The sequence below is a fragment of the Maniola jurtina genome, chromosome 1 (assembly GCF_905333055.1).
Source record: "Maniola jurtina chromosome 1, ilManJurt1.1, whole genome shotgun sequence".
In the NCBI taxonomy this organism is placed as follows: domain Eukaryota; kingdom Metazoa; phylum Arthropoda; class Insecta; order Lepidoptera; family Nymphalidae; genus Maniola; species Maniola jurtina.
In genome coordinates, this window is record NC_060029.1 from 10,408,194 (window position 1) to 10,430,810 (window position 22,617).

A 22,617-nucleotide genomic window follows, 5' to 3' on the forward strand; every position below is an offset into this window, starting at 1 on the left:
GTATCAATGTTATCTACAAGTCCCGTTCCCACAAATCCAATCCAACAAAACAAATCCAAGTTCGTACAATCCCGTTTGTTCAAAAATACAGGGCAGCTATAAAATTATTGTATTCAGTAACGCGCCGATTGATGGCCCTAGAGAAATTATATTCTACGTTGTTGTTAATCAGTGTTATAAATCTTATCGTCTCGTTTAAGAGTTACAGTGTTGTATAGATCAGTATGTTTATTTGTAAATTCTGAGATTATTCTGTTATTAATGTAAATTTCTTTGAATAAATAAAATTTTCATAATCGTTCATAGGAAAGTTTTATTTTATTCTCACGAGTTTTTGATCAGATGGTGAAACTTTTGATGCCTTATCATTTATCACGGAGCCCGTCTTGAATACTGTTCGAACCAGCATCTCTACGGTTTCTCCTCCATATTTCTGCACTTCGAAAATATCTTTCCAATTGTTCGTTTCTTAAAGTGATGTCCGAAAGACTAGAAAATATATCACTGGTGGTATTACTAAAAGCGCCATCAGAGTTACAGTTGGTTTGTGAAACATTACGTATGAGCTCGTAGTGTGAAAAGTTCATAGAAATTAGAGATGTGTTTTCAAGATCACTCATATTACCACTGGGACTTGTAAGACTGTCTATAGTGTCTATGAACATGTCGTCTGTTCTGCTCCTACTTGGACTCGCATGAGATGTGCTTGTTTTATATTCACCATTTACAAGTTTGCTTTTCTTCAATCTGCCTAACGCCACGTCCAGAGATCTGACTGCTTGGTTTGTAATAAACGAATTATGCTTTGCAGGCTCACATGCGACTTTCTTAGCTTGCCCACTGGATTGAGATTTTGCTTTATTGAGACATTTCTTATCATTTGATGTTCCATTGATGTTATGCTCCATGACATGTAACTAGGTAATTTAGTTTCATTAAATTCAAAAGGGAATTCAAATCACAATCATTTAAAATTAGTAAATTATACTTTAGTATTTTGAAATCAATGAAGTGGTGATAGCAAAAATCTACATGTCAACTTAATTATTGTTTGACAAATTGTTTTGTTTCATTTTTCACAGTATTTTTCACTTTTCATCTTGTTTGACTGTGGTTTACAAAGTTGAGATAGTTTCTGAACCCAAATTATTTGAGCGCCATCTGTTTTATGGGGGACTTATTTCTTTCTTAATCGTTCGGTTGTTGTTCGGTTGCCTTATACGATATTTTAAATTCATGTGAGGGCGCTAGAGGGCGAAGGGTGCAACCATCAACATATTATTATTATCTTACACACTAGATGTCGTGAGTAGTCTCAAATTATTGTAGCTAATTATCTATCCAGATTTTCATATCGGAGGTTTTGTTCAAAATTGAACACAGATAAATAGGTTAGAATTCTTCGTTAGTTTTCATTTAGCCCAAATGATCACCCTGTATGAGTTTCGAGGGTAAGTAAGAGTCGCATAATGCGGCGGCTGTGGATGCCACTGCTTCTATCTCAGCCTTCACACCACTCATCAACATAACTTCTAGGTCACTTTTTACCCGAGCACCTAAAAAAGAGTAAGTAAGCTAAGTACCTACTTAATGGAGTAGGTACCTACCTACCTACTGGTAAATCATTTTGTAAAAGTTTACTTAAATAAAAATTAAATTCTAGATATCTAATATCATAAAATGATGATAAGATGATAAGTGTCTAATACTTATCATGATCACAAAAACAACAAAAAAATATATATTTGGATGCCGGTTCCCAAAAATTTTTTCACTGGTTTTGTTACAAAATGTATGTTTTCACCAGCTCCTTACCTGTAGGTGTATTCAAGTAGGGCCTTTTAATCAGAGCTGCAAGTTTGCGTTTGTCCAGCTGAGTGAGGGGCAGCTGAGCCGCCTTAGGGGCAAGGATCATGATATCATGATGCCGAGCGCCGAGTAGCAGCAAGCTGCTGCATGCCAGAGAATCCGACAAGTGAGACTGTGCCTGAAATATTTGAAATCTTTTCAGATCCTGGAGATCATGGCCCAGGGTCATTGGCACGGTTTTCACCAATTATTTTTTCTTTTATGTAAATTAAATTTAGCCCCTTTCCAAGAAATTGGGGGTTTTGAATTCTTTATTTGTTTGGCATTAATTTACTTCATTACAATAATAACTTGATGGAAAGGAGCTGGACTCAATATCAAGACACAAGTTCTCTTCAGAGGAGGCATGGACTTGGCGAAATTTCAACCGTACCTACGGTGTATGGTTGAAGATGATTCAATGATTGCCATAATACCAGTAAGTCTGGTCTAAAAGCTATTTAAAATGTGGCAACCAATAACAGCGAATAACCAGTAATTATATCAAAGAAGAAATTAGTAAAAACACTCACCAAAGAACCGTATTTATATGTCAAGAAGATTTCGTATCCATGTGGATCAGGGTCCACTAGCGCCAATGCTTTTAGCCGTAGTTCATTTACCAATCGGCAAAGCAACTGACGTGTGCATACATCAGGATAGCCTTTACCCTAATAATTAATTACCAATATATTATAATAGATAAGTATACCTATTACTTAAGCAAACTCCAAAAATATTTGCAATGGTAAAAATATCTTTAATACCGTTAAAATGATGACTGGTCCCAATCGAATCAGCGCTCCTTCATCTAGCAACTTTTGAAAGATAGCATCTTTCTCCACAACTAATATGTATTTAGCAGAAGACTTAAACTCTTTAATTCCTTTTATGTCTTGCGGTATTAACGTACCTTTAACAATTTTAAGAACACAGATATTTGTACCTATTCTCCTGTTCGTAATAGGAATTTTAAATCACCTAACGCTATAATTAGGTAATAGATTTGTATACTTCTTATTTAGTTATAACGAACCTCCCGACATCATACAATCAACAATGCTTCCGTCACTTTGGTATATCTTTAGAGGGCCTGCGATTAGTCCTTTAGCAGTAGCTACTATACCCAAATCCCAAGGTGGTATATCTAATAAACAACATACATCTCTTACTCCGACATCGACTCTTGATTGATTACCAAATCTCGACACGTTCTGATAGAATAGTTCCCTGTGTAATGAAGACTCGTTAATATGAAGCAAGATTACCAAAAAAAATCTACAGGTCTACAAACCTTACCTTCTAGTGACAGTCAAATTTTTCGAGAGTAATTCATGAACTTTAGTTAAGACGAAAACAATAGTGTTAAAACGAGATTTATCTTCTGCATTCATGTAACACAAAGTTGTAGTCTTAGCATCGTGCAAGGATTTTAATGCGACACTAAAAGAAAACGGTAAATGTCTTAAATTCAATGGTGTGTACATGAATTACTTACATGAGATTACTTTTTTTAATTTAATTTATAGACTAACGCTTGGCAGCAATCAGACCTACTAGCAAGTGATGATGCAGCCAAGATGGAGCGCGCTTGCCTAGAAGATGCCTATTCACTCTTGACTTGAAGGTATCCATATTAAAATTGGAAAAGGAAAACTTATACTGGAAGGGCGTTCTCGCACCTTTTCTTCAGAAAAATTTACTTTTAATTCGAGTTATTGCATGTTGCATCAGTATCTACTTATGTAGGTACTTATTTTGAATCATACAACGTTCCAACTTAGTTAAAAGTAAAATAAATGCTAAAAGAGAAAAATAATACTTATTTACCGATCTAAATCATAGATACAATTGCTCCATAACCTTTGGTTTCTTATGATAAGTTTAGGTGAGGCATCTCTTTCAGCACTATTGTTGATATTACCCAATATATCTTCAATTTTCTTGATGATAGCATTTCTTGTTTGTTTTGCGTGTTTTGTCAAGTCATCTGGTTTCGTTGGAACTGTGTTAATGAAAAATTATTATTCATATTAAATTATTTAATTCTATCTACATTTGAAATCAGAAACAATACTGTACCATTGACTTCACAAGACTGCTTCAAAAGTTGTTGCACTTCGGTAAAAAGCAATTTTCTTTCGGGCAATATTATTTGTAAACCTGCCATTTCTTCTCTACTGTATAACCTATTTATCGCAGCAACTAACGTCGGATCCTGTTTGAAAGAAAATATTGAAGACGACGCTAAGTCTATTCTCAGCCTCAATGCGTCTTTGTTCATTAGCTCCATTCTAAAAAAAAACACGATGTCACAAACCTTTCAAAACATCTATCTATAGATAATTGACAAACAAATCCGATAAAGCACCATTAAAATAAACCACCGGCAAAAGTAGTAATGATCCCTACCTACCTAGTGGTGAGATATTTATCGACCGCAAACAATAACAGCCACACAAAACGGAGCTCGTAAAAGGGCCAGGAGACAATGGGGCAGCTCCTCGACAGTTTTTACGGCGAAGTCGAGCGAAGATGCGAACCAGACAAATTCATCGTCGGTGGCACATCCGACTCGCGCGCACTGAAAAAATGACACAATAGATATAATCGAGAGATAGTAGAGGCAGGCGTCTCGAGGAGCAGATGACACGGCGTGACGACCGCACAAAGGGCGTGAAATGACGTCATAATAGCCTCGAATTATCGCCCCCTCTTGTCTCAGGCAAATATTTAACAGCAGCTCCGTTTTTGTCATCCTTCTTTGGTCGAAGATCATAAATAACAGGGTTACGGCAGACAAATGACGAGGACCGTTACCGCAGCGCTTTGTTACTCGTGACATATTGCAACGAGGTGATGTTTATGTCTTATTATGGACCGAGGTTTGAGTTATCGTTTTGGTTCATAGCTTCTTGGTAAAATGAAAATTGTGCATGTTTAGCTTTTTGATTAGGTGATACGATCATGATCTTTTCATTTTGACGATACCTATATTAAATAAATCTTATAGATTTTTTTACATAACCATTTTTTGAGTGCACGGCAGTGTCACCACCAAGTCGAGCAAACAATCAACACGGGCATGACCATACCATCTTTTTCTCGAAGCAACTCACGACTTTAATCTCCCTGTATCTTCCTTAATTGTTAGTAAAGATAAAAGCAAGGAAATTATAGTTATGGGGAGTAGGTCTTACTGATGCGAGAATTAGCATATATTACATATATTAATAATTTTGGTGGTATTCTTTTATTACTATTTTTATTTTATGTTACATATCTAAGTGTCTCTTTTGAATTATTGCGTACCTACCTATCTACTAATTTTATGTACGAGTATATATTCAAATAATATAGTATATTATGGTGTTACGTCACTGAACCTGTTGAGCTATGATTTTAATTGCATAATCAAACCCTCGAAAGTGTGAGAAAGTAACACTTACAAAGGGCTTCCCATTGACGGCCGGCACCCTGAGGCGCATCGATAGCATCAGCGGGAGACAGCCCGCACAAATACCATACAAATTGCTCGATAACTCCTTCGTATTGATTGTTGCAATTATTCGGCGAACCCTTTCACGAGTTCGCGACCGCGCGGGGAAGTGAGAACGGACTTATCTCTTCGCTCAATCTCGTAGCAACTACCAAACTCTTTGACATCGGTGTGAGCCAACAATATCCTGACTCGCCGCGGGACGGCTCCCAGTTGTGTGCTGTTATTTTTTGTCACGATCTACGATTAAAATCAAAGCGCTACGATCTCCTTATTAAGATTTACAAGTTAACAATATATATACGCAATTTCAACAAAAATAATTTTTAGATGTATTCTATACTTGAAGACATTATGCTGGTATATTCAGGCGTAAGTATTGACGGAATTTATTATGAATATGTTTTACTGTAAGTAGCAAGCTTCCCACAAAATCGCTCCTATGAAGTGGTCATCTAAGCGGAAGCAAATTCAACAATTATAAAAATAGGAATAAAACATTCGTCACATTGTATGAACTGCGAGAGTGCGTCGCGAACCGCAGGGCGTCGGTCGACAATGGACCACCATCGCGCTATCTCGATGGACGATACGTTACCGCCCAATTGACTGCTCAAACGTTATTTTAATACTTTGTTATTGAATTCAGATTAGGGTACTATTTAATTTGGATATTTCTAACACAATAATATCGGTCGCATAAGGACAAACTTTTCGTGTGACTAGAGATTTTTGCTTGCCCTGGAGTCATAGAGTGTAGTTAGTTTACCCGTCGTCAGCTGAATATGCATACTATACCCAAAGAAAAATTCCAGATAGGTAAAGCTCATACATTCGTGTTTAAAAAAAGTGAAGAGCAAAGACTGTGCCAAAGACAAGCGAAGACAAATTCGTACGATTGTGAGTGCGACACGCATGCGCGTACTTAGCAGCACAGACTTCATGGGTAAAACGAGACACACCTAATGGGCATGCTTCAAAATATGGTGACCCGTTACTAAGTACATAGGTTTTTACAAAAAGAAAAATTGTTACAAAAATGAACATGTTTCGAAAATTTCGAAAATTTCATACCATTAAACCCCACACAAGAATAGGGCAACTACGTATAGGTGTACTTAACATTTAAATTATTACCTTCAGCTGTAATCTGGATCTAAAAAACTGCATTACGTACGTAAACTACAAACCTAACGTACAGCTACTCACTTTATTATTTTATGGATGTAAAAATTGCAAGGGTCAAAATGGCCGTCAATTTTATTAGTGAAAACCAATATCATATAGCGTTATTATACTTTCGGACCCACATTCCCACACGCAAGCTCGGTGAATTCGCAACAGTTTCTCACATTGAGTGGCTACTTACGGCTTTATGCAGCACAATGCAACAATCGTAATAAGACTACGAACGTCTACAGCTCACTACTCGAGTGGTTTTCCAGTGCTGGGGGCATATAGTTTCGCTCTTTCATTTGCGGCCATTGTTTCTTGTGTAAGCGATCGGTCTAAGGTCCCCGAAATACAATACGCAAATATCGATGAATGCATTATGAAATGAATTGGACAAAAAACCGAATAAACTGTTTAAAATAATATGTACATAAGTGTAAATTTACACCACTATGGAAAATAGCAAGCAATACATCATTGTACTTGTATGTAAGTATTTTTAGTAGCTATAAGAATTTAGTACAGTTTAGGTAGGTATACCTATTACTTAGCTAAGTAATCGTCCGTGATAATACCTAAGTACCTACTAAAATATCAAGTGTAAGTTATTTTACAAAAACTAAGCTTAAAATATTATAAAAATTGTTATTTCGGAAATAATTAAAAAATTCATTCGTAAGTTCCTACTATATCGACTCATCGAGTAGGTATTTCGAAATTTCGAAAAAAATCCGCTTGAAATAATTGTTGAAATATTCAATATTATATTTGCACAAACATTTATCGTACCTAGATTTTAGTGCTAAACTTATTTTTAGTAATAACCGTAACCCCAGCACCAAACAACGCAGTGAAGTGGCGTCCCGTCGCTCCCCAATAATAAAGCTGGTTCTTTCCCACCCCACTTCACCCCGCAATATGCTCCCGGATAAATTTACATGTTACAAAGCGACTGTCACATATTAAAGGTCATAATTACGCAATTCATTAGATTTATGGCTGAAAAACAATAGGACTCGAGTGGCCAACCCTTTTGTTTAGTTCAACAGTAGAAGCGACGAACGTTTTGATCATTTAGGGGGTAATTAACATAAACGTTCTCATGGAGATCCGGCTCTCAATCGTAATTAAAATATTATGATTTAAAAAATAGACAAAAGGTTACATAATCTCTTTGTTTATACGTACTGTTTGTTTTCTTTTATGCAGTTGCATTTTTTTCTCACATTCGCAAAATTATTAAGATCATATTATTTTAAATTTAAACTTTATAAACAGTATTCAATGGGTAGGTTTTATATAATAGGTATCATTTCGTAAACTTGGAAGTGCCCGTATCAATTTCGAAATCAGCTATCAATTTCGAAACGGAAACAAAACATAATAAGCAAATGTTATGTTAATGAAAGAAAAGATGTGCTTTAGAAAAAAATAAGCTTCACATCGCTAGTTCCAGTGCATGTCTATTTATCTAGACTAACTAAGTGGTTATAGCTTTAAAGCGTCCTGCGATTCCGGTGTTAGACAGGTGTTGATTCAAGCTCAAGTTGTGCTACTAAGATTTCCTTAGGAAATTCTTTTTTACAGCCAACTTACCATTTCTGGACTAACTAGAACTTAGTATAATTAATGGCAACTAACTAGCCGTCGCCCGCCACTCCGTTCGCGTAGAATTTTTAATTTCCCCTGAATCTGAATTCTTCCTATGCTACACGTTGCTGTTGGTCTCGTAGCGACAGGTCGTAGAATGCGAGCTAAGTATTTCAAGAATGCTTTGTTGCACTTGAAGATCGGTTCAGCTGTTTTACAGAAAATCTTATATTCTGGTGTGACCGCCCTGGATCCTTATAACGTCACAGTAATTATCTATACTCTATACTAATAAATAAAATTGGAGTGTCTGTCTGTAATTTCGAAATAACTACCGCATATTAAGGTCATATGGTTATGTGAACGATACTATAACCGAATCACACGTTTTTAAAATTTTTGTCTGTCTGTCTGTCTGTCTGTCTGTCTGTCTGTCTGTCTGTCTGTCTGTTTGAAAAGGCTAATCTTGGGAACGGCTGAACCGATTTTGACGGGATTTTCACAGACAAGTAGAGAATTGACCAGGGAGTAACATAGGCTACTTTTTTAACCGACTTTCAAAAAGGGAGTTGTGTTTTTTTACCTATGTACACCGAAATCTCCGAGATTTCTGAACCGATTTGCGTCATTTCTTTTTTAATCGATAGAGGAACTTTGCTACATTGTTTCATAAAAATTTTGGAGTCCAACTCCTCAATCCTGATGCTGCAGGGGATTTGACCAATCCACGCGGGCGAAGCTGCGGGCATCAGCTAGTCCTACAATATGTCCGTCCTTATAATCTTTTTATTTTAAATGTATCGGTGCAAAAAAAAAAACATCAAAAGTCAAGCCTTTTTGAACTATTTCGCATTTTCAAATATATTTTTTCTAATTAGGTACTTTCACGAGTGTTTAGTGTGTAACGATGGGCCTAGCATGTATAGGCCACCTATAAAAGCCCCTCAAAAATATCACATTAAAAAAAATACTTCCGGGATAAAAATATACCATCTCCGTATTGCTCTAGTTCACTGGTATTGCGGAGGCTAAATTTGTCTCTGTTAAGATCGATTCAGCAACTCGGCCGGAAAAAGTAACAGAGAAATAGACAGACAGACAAACATACGTACTTTTGTATTTACAAGTGTGAATAAAAAGCGGTATAAAAACAAAGTCTCACGAGATGAGTATGAACACAAGGTAAACATCGCAGCGCCATATCTAGTTCATTTTGCATTTATCGTCTTATTTACAAGGCAAGGTTTAAGGTTCTGGGCAGATACAAAGCGCAACGACAAAGACACGCAACGGTAGTAACTCAAATCAAATACTTGCAGTGATCTAGATGAATTCAGTTCAATTCAAATTCATAAAGAATAACAAGTTTTATTCGCTTTAATATAATATAATAGAGCATGTTTAGTAGTGGAAGGGCGAGTGATGCATATCGCTTGTTGCACGTATGCTACATAAAGATTTGTGTATTTTGGCGGATTTTAGCGGATTAAGCTTGTTGTATTTTATGGACTTCCGCAAAGTAACGCCTGCTTCTATCCAAAACTTAACTTTTTTTTTAAACTCATAAATAAAGAAACTTCTTGCGTTTCAATAATGTAGCTGGGTAAGTAATTAGACAAAATGTAACAGTAATCATCATGATCAACCCATTGCCAGCTCACTACTGAGTATGGCTCACGATATTGAGCACGGGTCTCCTCTCAGAAAGAGAAGGCGTTTTTATAGTCCACCACGCTGGCCAAGTGCGGATTGGCAGACAACAGAGGAAGTTAACAGTAGTAGTTATTAAAATGCATTTGCTTGCGCTTGAATACAAATCATTTACACGTGCCACGCAGACACAATGTTATCATGCATTGCAGCAGTCGCGTCGTCGTGAGGTTTGTTTGCCCAAGCTTTAATAGATACAGTGTTGTAACAGGTGTTCACTCGGGCGTTTCACTGCAAGATTAATCCTATAGTAGGTAAATACTTATTATCGGCTGGTTTTTTGTCCAATCCTTTTTTGCTACCGTTTTGTGTTGTCTTTTGTATTCTCTGTTTTTCTATTGAGTTGTTTAAGTAATTTACTGGGCTGTGTCCTATTATTTTCGTTGATAGGTGCCTATTGATGGGTGTACTGTTATAATTTATACCACTAAGTAGCCTATCTTCCTAATTTTGTAGGTAATGTTTGAAAACGCCTAGTCAAAAAGTGTCAAACGAATTTTGGTTAGTTAGGATCTATAAATAAATATACCCGCCTGCATTAGTAGGTATTTATCTATACCTAGATGTATTACTTGTAAGTAAATAAATAATTAATTTAAATATGTACGAATATAATAATACTAAAACATTTATTTTTAGATATTTCATCCATAAAGTGTTAGTAACAATAGACCTTATTAACTATGTTAGTAATTAAATTGCGTTGTTCATATTAGGTATAATGCCCAGGCCACTTGGTGTTGGTGTATAATAAGTAAAGTAAATAAGTAAGTAGGTAGATATAACAATATTTTTGCTAACAGAGAGAGAGAGAAAACTTGCGCTTAGGTAAACACGAGTTTTTCTGTTTAGCCCAACCGCTTAACTAATTTTTATGACATTTGGTTCAGACTACAGATGTAACTTGCATCTCAAAGAGGAATATATCCCTGAAAGTAATAGGAGTTCCCACGGGATTTAAAAAACCTAAATTCACGCGGACAAATTCGCAAGCATCATCTAGTCTAGAGTATAAAACAAAATGATATTTACAGATAAATAATAAGTAATTAGCAAAAGGATAGTGTAAAAACAAAATAGTTATTCAAACAAGTACCTACCTACCTACTTAGGTCTAATTTCACACTTACAAATTTTTCAAGCGTCCTCTGTGAAAATACTAAGTACTACGTACCTACCTACGATATGAAAAATAATTTTAACGAAGCGATTGTCTCATGGTTTTCTACACAGGTTTCTAATCAAATATATTTATGTTATCTTTATTTTATTCCATACAAGATCCGTGAGCTGCATTAGATGTATATATGCAAAAGCAGGTGTGATTGCAGCTGCGTACGACGTAAAAACTAAATCTAGAAAGCTCTGCAACATAAACATTTTATAGGCCTTTTATGGAACAAGCGCATTAAAACCTATTTCTATTTTTACAATACTTATCTAACGCTAACCTGTCTCGATCGCATAAAATTGTACTCCTTCAAAATCTACAAAGTAATGTATACATCGACATAAATAACTCCCTATATACCTACCTGGATTATTTTTATCTTATTTTTATGTAATATGTATTTCATGTAGATTTTAAAATACGTAAGTACCTACGAAAAGTTGGTTAAAAGAAAAAAAAATTGTTGTGTATGCAAATTATTTTTCTAGCAAACATTTTCAAGTGGCAGTAGGTAGGTAGGTAAAGGTATAGGTTAAAACTCTAGGCTACAGAATTTGACAGTAGACTACTGAATTTTGGCGCCAAACGCCATATTTAATTATTTTTACTGTATTTTTAATTAAATGGTCAATAATTTTATTGTGACGGAAAATGAATACCTACTCGGCAGGTACTAAATACTGTAAAGAATTTAACTTAATTTTTTTTTTTCTGTAGTAGGTATTCAAGAAAAGCTTGCATTAAGATACATCGATGCATTAAAAATAGTACATTACAGTCCAGGCCTGAAATACAGCAATTACTGGCCGAGCTGAGCGAATGTAAAACTCACTTTTAGCACTTATAGCGACCATATCAATAAAATCTGTAAAGAATCGCACGATCTACTGGGATTTGTATCGGGATGTATATATGTAACTTCCGACTCGGTATGGGATTTGGCGTTGCTGTAAGCCTACTGAGGTCTGAGGTATTATTCAATAAATCAATTAATTGAGAAATCAATAAAATGAGAAAGTAACTGGGTAGGTATATTCCCTAATATGCAATCGTTTCATACCTAATCTATTGTAAAATATTTGCTTGCTATTTTAATGAAATATTTCAGCTAACTTGAATATCTACAATTGAAAAATAATATCAAGTTTAGGATTTATTCCTAAACTGTCAGGCAAGTCAATACCCACAAGTTACAGTAACACTTCCGAGTATAAACAAAAACATTTATTGGGCACCACCCAGGTAAACAAAAACGAAAAAAAAAAAAAAAAACAATTTCTCTAAATGAAGCATTCGCTATCGGCGCGTGCTGCATCCACCTACTCCACGTGCACCCGACATGATTGTTATCTATACAGCTGTCACTGCCACTCGTCCTCGATAGACAATGCATGGAAATTAGTATTTACTCATGTAAATACATACATGTACTTAGGTCCTTGTAAAAGTTTATTTGAATACTTAATAAAATCTTTTAGAATCTATTTTTTAAAGTTCCGTACCTCAAAAGGAAAAACGGAACCATTATAGGATAACTTTGTCTGTCTGTCTGACTTTCTGTCCGTTTGTCGTGAAAACCTATAGGGTACTTCCCGTTCACCTAGAATCACGAAGTTTGACAGGTAGGTTGGTCTTGTAGCACAAGTAGAAAAAACCGAAAACTATGAATTTGTGTACATCACAAAATAAATTAAAATGTGTTCATGAACAAATACCTAATAATTTATGTTTTCAATTTTCATAGTAAGATAACTATACCAAATGGGGTATCATATGAAAGAGTTTTACCTGTAGATTCTAAAACAGGTTTTTATTTATTTTTATGCATAATAGTTTTAGATTTATCGTGCAAAATGGCGGAAAAATACCCGAGTACGGAACCCTCGGTGCGCGAGTCTGACTCGCACTTGACCGGTTTTTTGTTTACGGCCTTGGATTGCCTTTGAAAAAGAAAACTATTGATTAGTTTCTAGTCTTCTACCCATGGAATTAGAAAGTAATTAGTCGGTAGGACTATACAGTGCCGATTTTATTTTTATTTCGACTTTAAATTAAATATGTACTATATTTTTAGTCTAGTTTATTGCATTTTGCCGGTGGTATATGGCCATCCATGATCAACAAACTTTTTTATTTGACCATCAATTGTGAGCCGTCGACGAGTATCAAGGGAGGGCCAAATTCCCTCACACCTCGCGTCAGCTGGCGATCCTCACCCTCCGAACATTCCTATTAACTTCAATTGAGCCCGACAAATTTACATGAACTCGTAGAGTCACTAAAATGACGGAATTTGGCAGTTAAAAATTTACTCAGATTTTATTGATTTCTCTTTGTAAAGATGAAAAATGAAAATACCTCGTGCGTTCTCGTGCCCTAGTTCTTAATAACGAGTATGACAGAGTCTAGAATCTGTGATTAATTATAAACAAACCCTAAACTAATAAAGAATATCTATTCCAGGATAAGGCGACTAAACAAATTCAACAAAACTCTTGACAAAACCAAACTAGACACCAACTGGCCAACAAGCCACTCACCAAAAACAACTGCTAAAATTTAGTAGAAGGTTAATGTTATGTACAAAAAAAAAATGAATGTGAAAACATAAACACTGAAAGGGTTTGAATAAAATTGACAAACTGATTGTTAAAGCAAATAGCACACAAGATTCATGAACAAGATACTTTTATTTCAGGAAATCAAAGAATGTTGATCGTACGGAATTTTGAATAGCCTTTCGCGAAGTCATGTTTGGAAACTAGTATTTTGGTGTATTTTGGTATCATATAAAAATAAAAATATTTTATTTCAGACCGTATTATACAAAACAGTTAATATACAAAGTTAGTGTGTTAGTAACAATAACTCGTTATAATTATGTTAATAATGTTAGTACAAAGTAAATAAATAAAGTATAGCCTACCATGTATAAATTGTATTTGTGTAAAAATTGAAACTTTGACTAGAATTTCTGAGCGCTAAACCCTACAAGCTATATTATAAACTAATAAGCTACATTATGGTTCTATTTACATTTCACAGTCCTCTTTTTTCATGGCTCCAACTGCACCCGTGCCCCACCGCGCCATATGGCTGGACCTACCCGACTCAAATCGCTATTATATTGCTTTTAATTGATAACAATTTAAATATATTTGATGATTCACACTTACAAACCTCATTGTTATTCATCGACTCATTATCCCCGTGTTCGCGTTTTACCAAACGATGTTATCATAAGCACGAATGTGTTTTACCATTATGTTATTGTCGTCATGCTATTTATTTGATATCTCCAAATTGAACTATTTTAATATTTATTACTTATTAGTCTTTTCGTAGTTATTAGATAAGGTCGCTAGAGTTACAGAAAATTCTGTAAGTATGAGTTTTCATTGCTTATTATTTTTCTCTTCCTCGTCCCTATACTATTACTTCTATAAAACACAGACGCATCTTTTCTGTGAAAACTACATCTTAGATAAAAGATGAGATTTTCACCGTCATATAATGTTTTATATGACGGTGAAAAAGCACCGTCATATAAAGTTTCACCAGTAAGTTTTATACTAAATATACCGAGATACCAAAATCACATTCACATTCAACGCAGGACGAAGTCGCATACTACTGCTAGTATAATATAATATTCCAAAGACATGCTAGGTACAAAGTATTAAAAAAAATTTGCGTAATTTCCTCTTGCGGTATTGCCTATTGTTAGATATGCTCAACTGACTACACAAAAAGTCTAAAAAAATATGGAACATAAATAAAATGAAATAGATTTAGAAATAACTTTTCTTGTACATAATGGCTTAACCTAAGTCCTTAAAGTTGAAAAAGAAATTATTACCAATAAAAATGTTTCCATTTCGTGGAGAAATTTTATTATTCAATAAAAGTGTGTAGCAACAAAGGCACATTGAATCCCTGTGGTTTGGGAGGCTGTAAATCAGGAGCAAGGACCCTTGCGACTAGGCGAGGGACTTCTTGAACTGTCAAGGCCTCGTTGTGGTCATCCGCATCTCTCCGTGCAAACATAACGTCGCCAAGTTTGTAAGAGCACGTGTCTTGGGTATAACCTATACCTATCTACAGCATAGACGACTTAACTATCTAATTCTAATATAATTTAACCTACTACTGATTCCCGCAACTTCATCTGCGTGGATTTAGTTTTTTTTTAATCCCGTGGCGGCGTGACTAAAAAACAAACTAACACACCAAAAAAACAACAAAATATGTTTATGATGCTTTTAGTTTTTACGATATCTACATCATAAAAGTTATGTGCAAGCTAAATAAGTAGCTCGATCCGTGCAGTGGTTTGAGCTGTGCGGTAATTGATAAATCAGTCGGTCAGTCAGTCACTTTTCCTTTTATTTATTAAGATTTTTCATTATATTATGATGAGCTTTTCCTACGTATGGTAGCTCTTGTTTTTCTCGTATGGGCTTATTGGGATATTATAACGTATATGGTGAGCTATTGTTTTAGTCGTCATTTTTATATTCGAAGCGGTAGGTGCAAATTGTTTTAGGGAATCCATGCGGGTGCGAATTTTTCGGGAACCTCGGCATAGACATCTAATAGGCATAGTTTCCCAGAAACATATTGCACATCATAAGTTTTTTTTGAAGCTGTAGAGCTTCAAAAAAAACTTATGAGTAAACCAATAAGTAGCTCACCATACGTTAGAATATCCCAACAAGGGCACCTACTTAGGTTTTTAATTTTAATAGCATATTAGGTATATAAAAATAATCATAGTGCACGATAAAATGAAACGTCGCGTGCTGATGAGCGATAAGTGCATTTCACAGGCCATATTGCATCCATATCATTATCATAATTGTTACAATGCATCGTCCTCGCTCCTGTGACGGCATATATTTAAATGAGCTTAATAGCTCGTAACCCTTAAATGGCATTTTATCTTTCACCACACGATATTATTAGAATATATTGGAAGCTAATTATGTAGGTAAACTTATATATTGTAACTCTTTTTCATTGACACAATACCGTAGCCCTTTACGAACTTCTAATGTTATTCGTAGAAGGTTAAAGATACCTCAACTTTGCAAGGAGTGCGGCCTGGGCTACATAGGTCTTAAATTAGAAGGCTTCATTAAAGTGCTAAAGGTGTGTATAGCCAACATTATAAAATCGTGTGCTCGAAAAATAAGAAAATTACCATCGCAAAAAATTCCAACCATCCTGTAGGTGATTTGGCCCTTAACAATTTTGTTTTCAGTTGCACATAGTACGAGAGTAACAAATATAAACTATTTGTTACTATAGTCGAATAGAGAGTAGTAAATATTGTTCATACGAGACTCTTTTTGTAACATAAGCTTACTCTGAAAAGTATCCTAGTAGAAAAGTATTTAAAAAATATCACATAGAAAAAGTTCTGTACATTCGTCCATCCAAGGTTAGCACGGAAACAATTAAGTAGAATAAATCCTCAAATGAAACAATATAACGTGATACGACGATAACGATATTTACCTAATGGATAGATTTGCTGTGCTCTCTGTAAACCCCTGCAGGTGATTCAAACAACACCCTACTGAAATATATCTAAGTACTGAAACCAATTTTTCACTACACACGAGTTACGACCTCCACTCTATAAAAGCGATGTTGATATTTCTGTGAATAGGACTACCTACCAGGTATTTTTTATAAAGGAAATAAAATTAGAACTATGTAAATACTACAAAGAAAATCAACGAATTTTCCTTCCCAAAGGACGCCAAAGGTAGTTTAAACGAAATCACGTAAACCACGAGGAAAAAGGAGCAAAGACAAAAGCTTTGACCGCGCGCCGCACATCCTTGTGCCAGATTCCGTGTGCTAATTGCACTCATATGAGATAAACTAATTAACAAGGATAGACATGAGATTCCGTCGCTCGGTATTGCGAGCTTATCTGTTAAGGATGCTGCCACAGTGAACAGTAAAACGCGATAATATTGTTAGGAAAAAAGATTCCAAAGTACCTACATATTTGAATCAACCTCGCGAAAATGAAGGAGTTGACGATATTTTCAAAAGCTTTACCTACGCGTGTAAAATAGGTTTCAGCTAAAAAAAGTTCTGGACCTTTCTGGGATGTCCTAGATACGCCTAGGGGTCCTAGCGGTGTCCTGTTCTACTCGCAACGTCTACCATATTGAGCAGAAAAGGTTGTCTGATGAACTAATTGCGTGGCAGAATGGACACCCTCGCCGTCGTAAGTACCATCAAAATACTATCTCGAGTACTATCAAAATTGTTGAGAAATAAAATCTTGTACTGAGGTTACAGGGCTGTCGCTGACATATTATGCCGAGTAGTAAAACGAGGTGCCGAAGACTATGCACGGTAAAACGCATCATCAACTACGTCATCCGCTTCGCTTGTGACAGTGTTTCAGGTCATATCCGCACAAAGGCCTTTGAGGCGGTGCGGGCGGGGTGGAGGGCGGCCCGCATGATCGCGCGATCACCGTAGACCCATTTGCGGCTCGTTACACGCTGATAGCACCAAACAAAACACCCCAAGTAATTAGGAAAAGCCTTTTCCAGATAGCGTAAGTACTGTGGCTCGGGCACATACCTATCGTTTTGTAGGTACGTTTGAAGTTTTACCTCTATTTAAGCAAATATTTAGCTGTAGGAAAAATAAACAAAAATTCTTTAGTAATTATCTACTTATTTTGGCAGCAGTGGATTTTTTATAATGTATGACGGAGTGAGAGGGTGTTGTCAGGTTATCGTGGGCATATTTTCACTTTTTATTACTTTGTAGGCGCTTCTAATGATTATTAAGATTGAAGCATGATCTAACCACTAGTAAACCTGGATAATAACTAAGCGGATACGTCAGGATAGCAACCTTTAGATTAACCGAGCTTTCGTGGGCGTACTAACGATATTCTTGGACTACCAAGTGATATTGAACTACCTTCGACTACAACCATGATAACTCTCACTTACTGCATGTCACAACTACCAGCGTAACTAGGTAAACCTAACCTAGCCTACCTAGACCGGCTCCTCCACCCCTACACCGGTCCCAGACCGACCATCTAACCTAATCACCACAATATCAACTCGTCTAACCAACAGTACCACTTTAGGTAACCACAATTCTACAGTACGACAGACTATGCCTACTGAGAAGTGTCCTCGGCAACAACCGGACGAATAATGCCCCGCTACGCACAGCGTGTCTGATTTTATAGTCCAACGACGAAAGTGGGGAGATGACGTAATGCTGAGTGAGCAAAGTGTTGACAGCTAAAAGTCGGTACCGCCTACATACCAAAACTTACAATAACAACAACAATTAGTCATGTCTAAATCAACTCTGAGGGTATTTTAGTTCTTGATGAACAAAGTAATGTCTAACTTTTGATTTGAATAGTTTGATTATTAGTAACTATTAACGCCTTCGCGCCGACACGGCCATACTGACAGGCGGTGCGCGCTCTGCACCTGCCTAACGATTGATGTTGATTCTGAAACTAAAATACATTCTCTTCTGAGTTTGGTATCTGTGAGCATCAAATGATGCTTAGTTATATTTGTAGTAAACCAGCACATCTTCAATGTTTCTGGTTTTTGAGCTTATTTAGTAACAAGTAAAATCTCGTTAGTATTTGTGTGTGTGCGTGTGCGTGTGTGTGTGTGTGTGTGTGTGTGTGCGTGCGTGTGTGAGTGCGTGTGTGTGTGTGTTTCGTGGATAACTCGTGGATAGAACTCGTGGATTTCTCGTAGATAAACTCGTGGATTTCTCGTAGATAAACTCGTGGATTTCTCGTGGATTGTCTCGTAGATAAACTCGTGGATTTCTCGTAGATAAATTCGTGGATTTCTCGTGGATTGTCTCGTAGATAAACTCGTGGATTTCTCGTAGATAAACTCGTGGATTTCTCGTGGATTGTCTCGTAGATAAACTCGTGGATTTCTCGTAGATAAACTTGTGGATTTCTCGTGGATTGTCTCGTAGATAAACTCGTGGATAGAACTTGTGTGTGTGTCTGTGTGTGCGTGTGTGTGTGTGTGTGTGTGTGTGTGTGTGTGTGCGTCTGTGTGTGTGTGGCTCGTGTAAAAGAGTCTCGTAGATAAACTCGTGGATTTCTCGTGGATTGTCTCGTAGATAAACTCGTGGGTTTCTCGTAGATAAACTCGTGGATTTCTCGTAGATAAACTCGTGGATTGTCTCGTAGATAAACTCGTGGATAGAACTTGTGTGTGTGTGTGTGTGCGTGTGTGTGTGTGTGTGTCTGTGTGTGTGTGGCTCGTGTAAAAGAGAAAACTTGCTATAATCAAAGGCTCGGCTTTTCCTGATTAACTTTTAGTAAAAGAGTTCATTACGTAACAAAGTACAACGCTAGTGCTAAACAACAAGTTCATTGTTGACATCGTACTGCTACAGCTACAATACGAAATTTTCTTTAATTCTATACAGCATGGTTGGATAAGAAATCAACTCTATCTCATTAGTGAAGACCATCCCAATAGTGAATAGTATCACGTGTCTTAGTCAGCAAAAGTGTCGTTACTTTCACCTATATCGAGCAATAGTAACTCATACCACCTAAACCAAGTGACGAATGACGATAAACTAGTCGTTACTGTCACCTAAATCGAGCAATAGTAAGTAATGCTACCTAAATCGAGGTACGATAAACTTGTCGTTACTATCACCTAAATCGGGTGACGATAACTATGCGCAAGGTTTTGGATAATTGGGTTTTAGAATGTGGTAACTCGGCGTTTTTATTCCGTCGCATTTTCCATGGTTGCTTCTTGAGTGAGTTGTTCCAGCGACTCCTCTCGAGAAGTGGATGATCCGGGATCCGTGTATACGTCTTCTGGCGCCGACACGGTTTCTTGACTACCAGGTTTACTTCATTTCGAGGTTCGATGACAAGGTGGTTTTGCGGCGGCATATCTGATGATCGACCTGGTGGATCAGCGGTCGATCCCACTTCTGATGACGGAGTGAGAGGGTGTTGTCAGGTTATCGTGGGCATATTTTCACTTTTTATTACTTTGTAGGCGCTTCTAATGATTATTAAGATTGAAGCATGATCTAACCACTAGTAAACCTGGATAATAACTAAGCGGATACGTCAGGATAGCAACCTTTAGATTAACCGAGCTTTCGTGGGCGTACTAACGATATTCTTGGACTACCAAGTGATATTGAACTACCTTCGACTACAACCATGATAACTCTCACTTACTGCATGTCACAACTACCAGCGTAACTAGGTAAACCTAACCTAGCCTACCTAGACCGGCTCCTCCACCCCTACACCGGTCCCAGACCGACCATCTAACCTAATCACCACAATATCAACTCGTCTAACCAACAGTACCACTTTAGGTAACCACAATTCTACAGTACGACAGACTATGCCTACTGAGAAGTGTCCTCGGCAACAACCGGACGAATAATGCCCCGCTACGCACAGCGTGTCTGATTTTATAGTCCAACGACGAAAGTGGGGAGATGACGTAATGCTGAGTGAGCAAAGTGTTGACAGCTAAAAGTCGGTACCGCCTACATACCAAAACTTACAATAACAACAACAATTAGTCATGTCTAAATCAACTCTGAGGGTATTTTAGTTCTTGATGAACAAAGTAATGTCTAACTTTTGATTTGAATAGTTTGATTATTAGTAACTATTAACGCCTTCGCGCCGACATGTATGTTTCTTTTAAAAACTTAATAGGCCAGACATAAATAACATACACTAGAGAAAACTAGGAGGCTTTTAGTTCATAGCTCTGATATTAAGTATATAATATTTAGGTACCTAGTACCTACGCTTTTACAATAATTATTATTATTGATTCTAAAAGAGGTTTTAGATTAGCCACTTGATTAGCCATTGACATTTGATAAGTTGCGATTATTATGCAATTGACGAATTTCTAAATGACAAGCTTGCATGGAAACGGTTGGCTTTGCATACATGTATTTGCCTACATGTTATGTACACAGTTACGTATTACATGCCCATTTACCTACATATTACAACCTACCTTATGAAATCCTGATTATGAAATCAAAATGTGTCACTTATTGTTATAGGCACTTTATTCACGTACATCTTTAATATAAAAAATTGGGTACCACATCAAAAAACCGTTTTGTTAGCGAAATAATGAAAAATAATGGTTTGAGGTTTTTTTTCCACTATAGTATAGTTTGACCTGCTTCACAGCTCTGGACTCTAGCTATTTAGAATCGCCCTTGGCCTTTTACGTTAGACGTATTCTATTGTCTATGGCTGTTGTCTATGATTTTACGGGAGTGTCTCCGTCACTTGCTCCATACAATCGTAGATCCATTGTCATTTGAATATTAAGCAACTAAAGTAAATGAAATTTTGCAGACATATTCTAGAAACAAATATCTGTGCCTGTGGTGTTTTAGATTTCTCTAAAAATATGTAGTTTTAAAATTACAGGGGCTCAAAGGTTGTGTTTTAAATTAATTTCTGAATATTCCAAATTCAAACGTACGCGGTTTTCAATCTTTTTAAAAAGTTTTTGTTTAAATAAAAAAAAATTTAAGTACAATAAGAAAAATAAAACGTAGGTAATATTTGAAATGTGTTCTATTTTTAAAAATAAACTGTAGTTCTTATTCTCAATTAATGTTTCCTGAATTTTCGTAAAACTTTTTTGTTAAATTTATGAGATTTCGTGTAACTATTTTATTAAATTTAAATCACTTTTTTTTTAAAATTTTAACTGCAGCTGTCCCCGACACTTATCATTAAAAAATAATGCCGCGATTTTTTAAACAAAAGACAGTGGCTACTGGCTACTACTTAATTAAAAATACCTAGAGCTACCAAAGTGGGAAAATCGCATCAGACCATCAGCTGGTCTGCTGTCAATGAGTTTTTGTAACAATACCAAACTAGTCATATTTATGGCAGCAAAAAGTGGCTACAATCTTGAATCCGGAATAATATTGTTTTAATTATTATCATCAACATGCATGTGGCGACTTTTTAACTTCAAGCATGATCGCTTTAAGCAATGAAAATAAATCATTTTGACATAAATAGACTACTACTACTACTACTAAACTAGACTAGACTAGATGTAAACGTACCAACCTAATAATGTACTATATTAGTATAAAGAGGGGTTGAAAGTGTAACGGTGTTGCGTCTCGCCAAAGTCTAGTCAATCACTGGATGCGGGTCCACAATTACCAACACGTGCCGCGAAGGGAAAGAGGATGCGAATCATATATTTTCATATTACACCGATTTAAAACATCGCTTTATGGACCCATAAACAATACGATTATGTGATTGCAATCGACAGTTGTAATAATTTATCAATTAGTAAACTCAAGTAGGTACCTACCTTATGCGAGTAAGTACCTTGTCAAATGCAAAAAAAAACTAAGAAAATAAATCCTCACTTCATCGACAGTGCTTTGTTATTAAATTAAGGTGAATGTAAGAAAAAAACGAGAAAAACAATTCACAAGTATTTTTTCAGACACGTTCTGAATTTTTAACACCAATTAAAAAAAAATTTAATTTTAGATTTATTTGTTCTGTTGTATTTTTATAATTTATCAAACT

At 36.1% G+C, this 22,617-nt stretch overlaps 2 protein-coding genes across 2 annotated transcripts; both read right to left on the minus strand.

Moving 5' to 3' along the window:
• Positions 1 to 295: 295 nt before the first annotated feature.
• Positions 296 to 1,260, minus strand: LOC123867112. The gene has a single exon (XM_045909021.1). It carries the CDS (start codon positions 906 to 908, stop codon positions 366 to 368), a length of 543 nt encoding a protein of 180 aa, XP_045764977.1. The 5' UTR covers positions 909 to 1,260; the 3' UTR covers positions 296 to 365.
• Positions 1,261 to 1,368: 108 nt separating this feature from the next.
• Positions 1,369 to 21,175, minus strand: LOC123865308 (meiotic recombination protein SPO11). Its single transcript, XM_045906306.1, has 9 exons — positions 21,050 to 21,175; positions 3,931 to 4,142; positions 3,679 to 3,853; positions 3,148 to 3,291; positions 2,885 to 3,078; positions 2,616 to 2,761; positions 2,382 to 2,519; positions 1,816 to 1,987; positions 1,369 to 1,556 (listed from the first exon to the last, which is right to left on the minus strand). The coding sequence occupies exons 2-9, from the start codon at positions 4,139 to 4,141 to the stop codon at positions 1,417 to 1,419; spliced, it is 1,320 nt and encodes a 439-aa protein (XP_045762262.1). The 5' UTR covers position 4,142; positions 21,050 to 21,175; the 3' UTR covers positions 1,369 to 1,416.
• Between the last annotated feature and the right edge of the window lie 1,442 nt (positions 21,176 to 22,617).

Bases quoted from the DNA above. Each gene is read 5' to 3' on its own strand.
- LOC123867112 (XM_045909021.1), bottom strand. From the start codon at position 908: ATGGAGCATAACATCAATGGAACATCAAATGATAAGAAATGTCTCAAT.
- LOC123865308 (XM_045906306.1), bottom strand. From the start codon at position 4,141: ATGGAGCTAATGAACAAAGACGCATTGAGGCTGAGAATAGACTTAGCG. The intron at 2,520-2,615 runs GTATTAAAGATA...ATTAATTATTAG, and splicing joins GACCAGTCATCATTTTAACG to GGTAAAGGCTATCCTGATGT. The intron at 1,557-1,815 runs GTAAGGAGCTGG...ACTCTTTTTTAG, and splicing joins CTACTTGAATACACCTACAG to GTGCTCGGGTAAAAAGTGAC.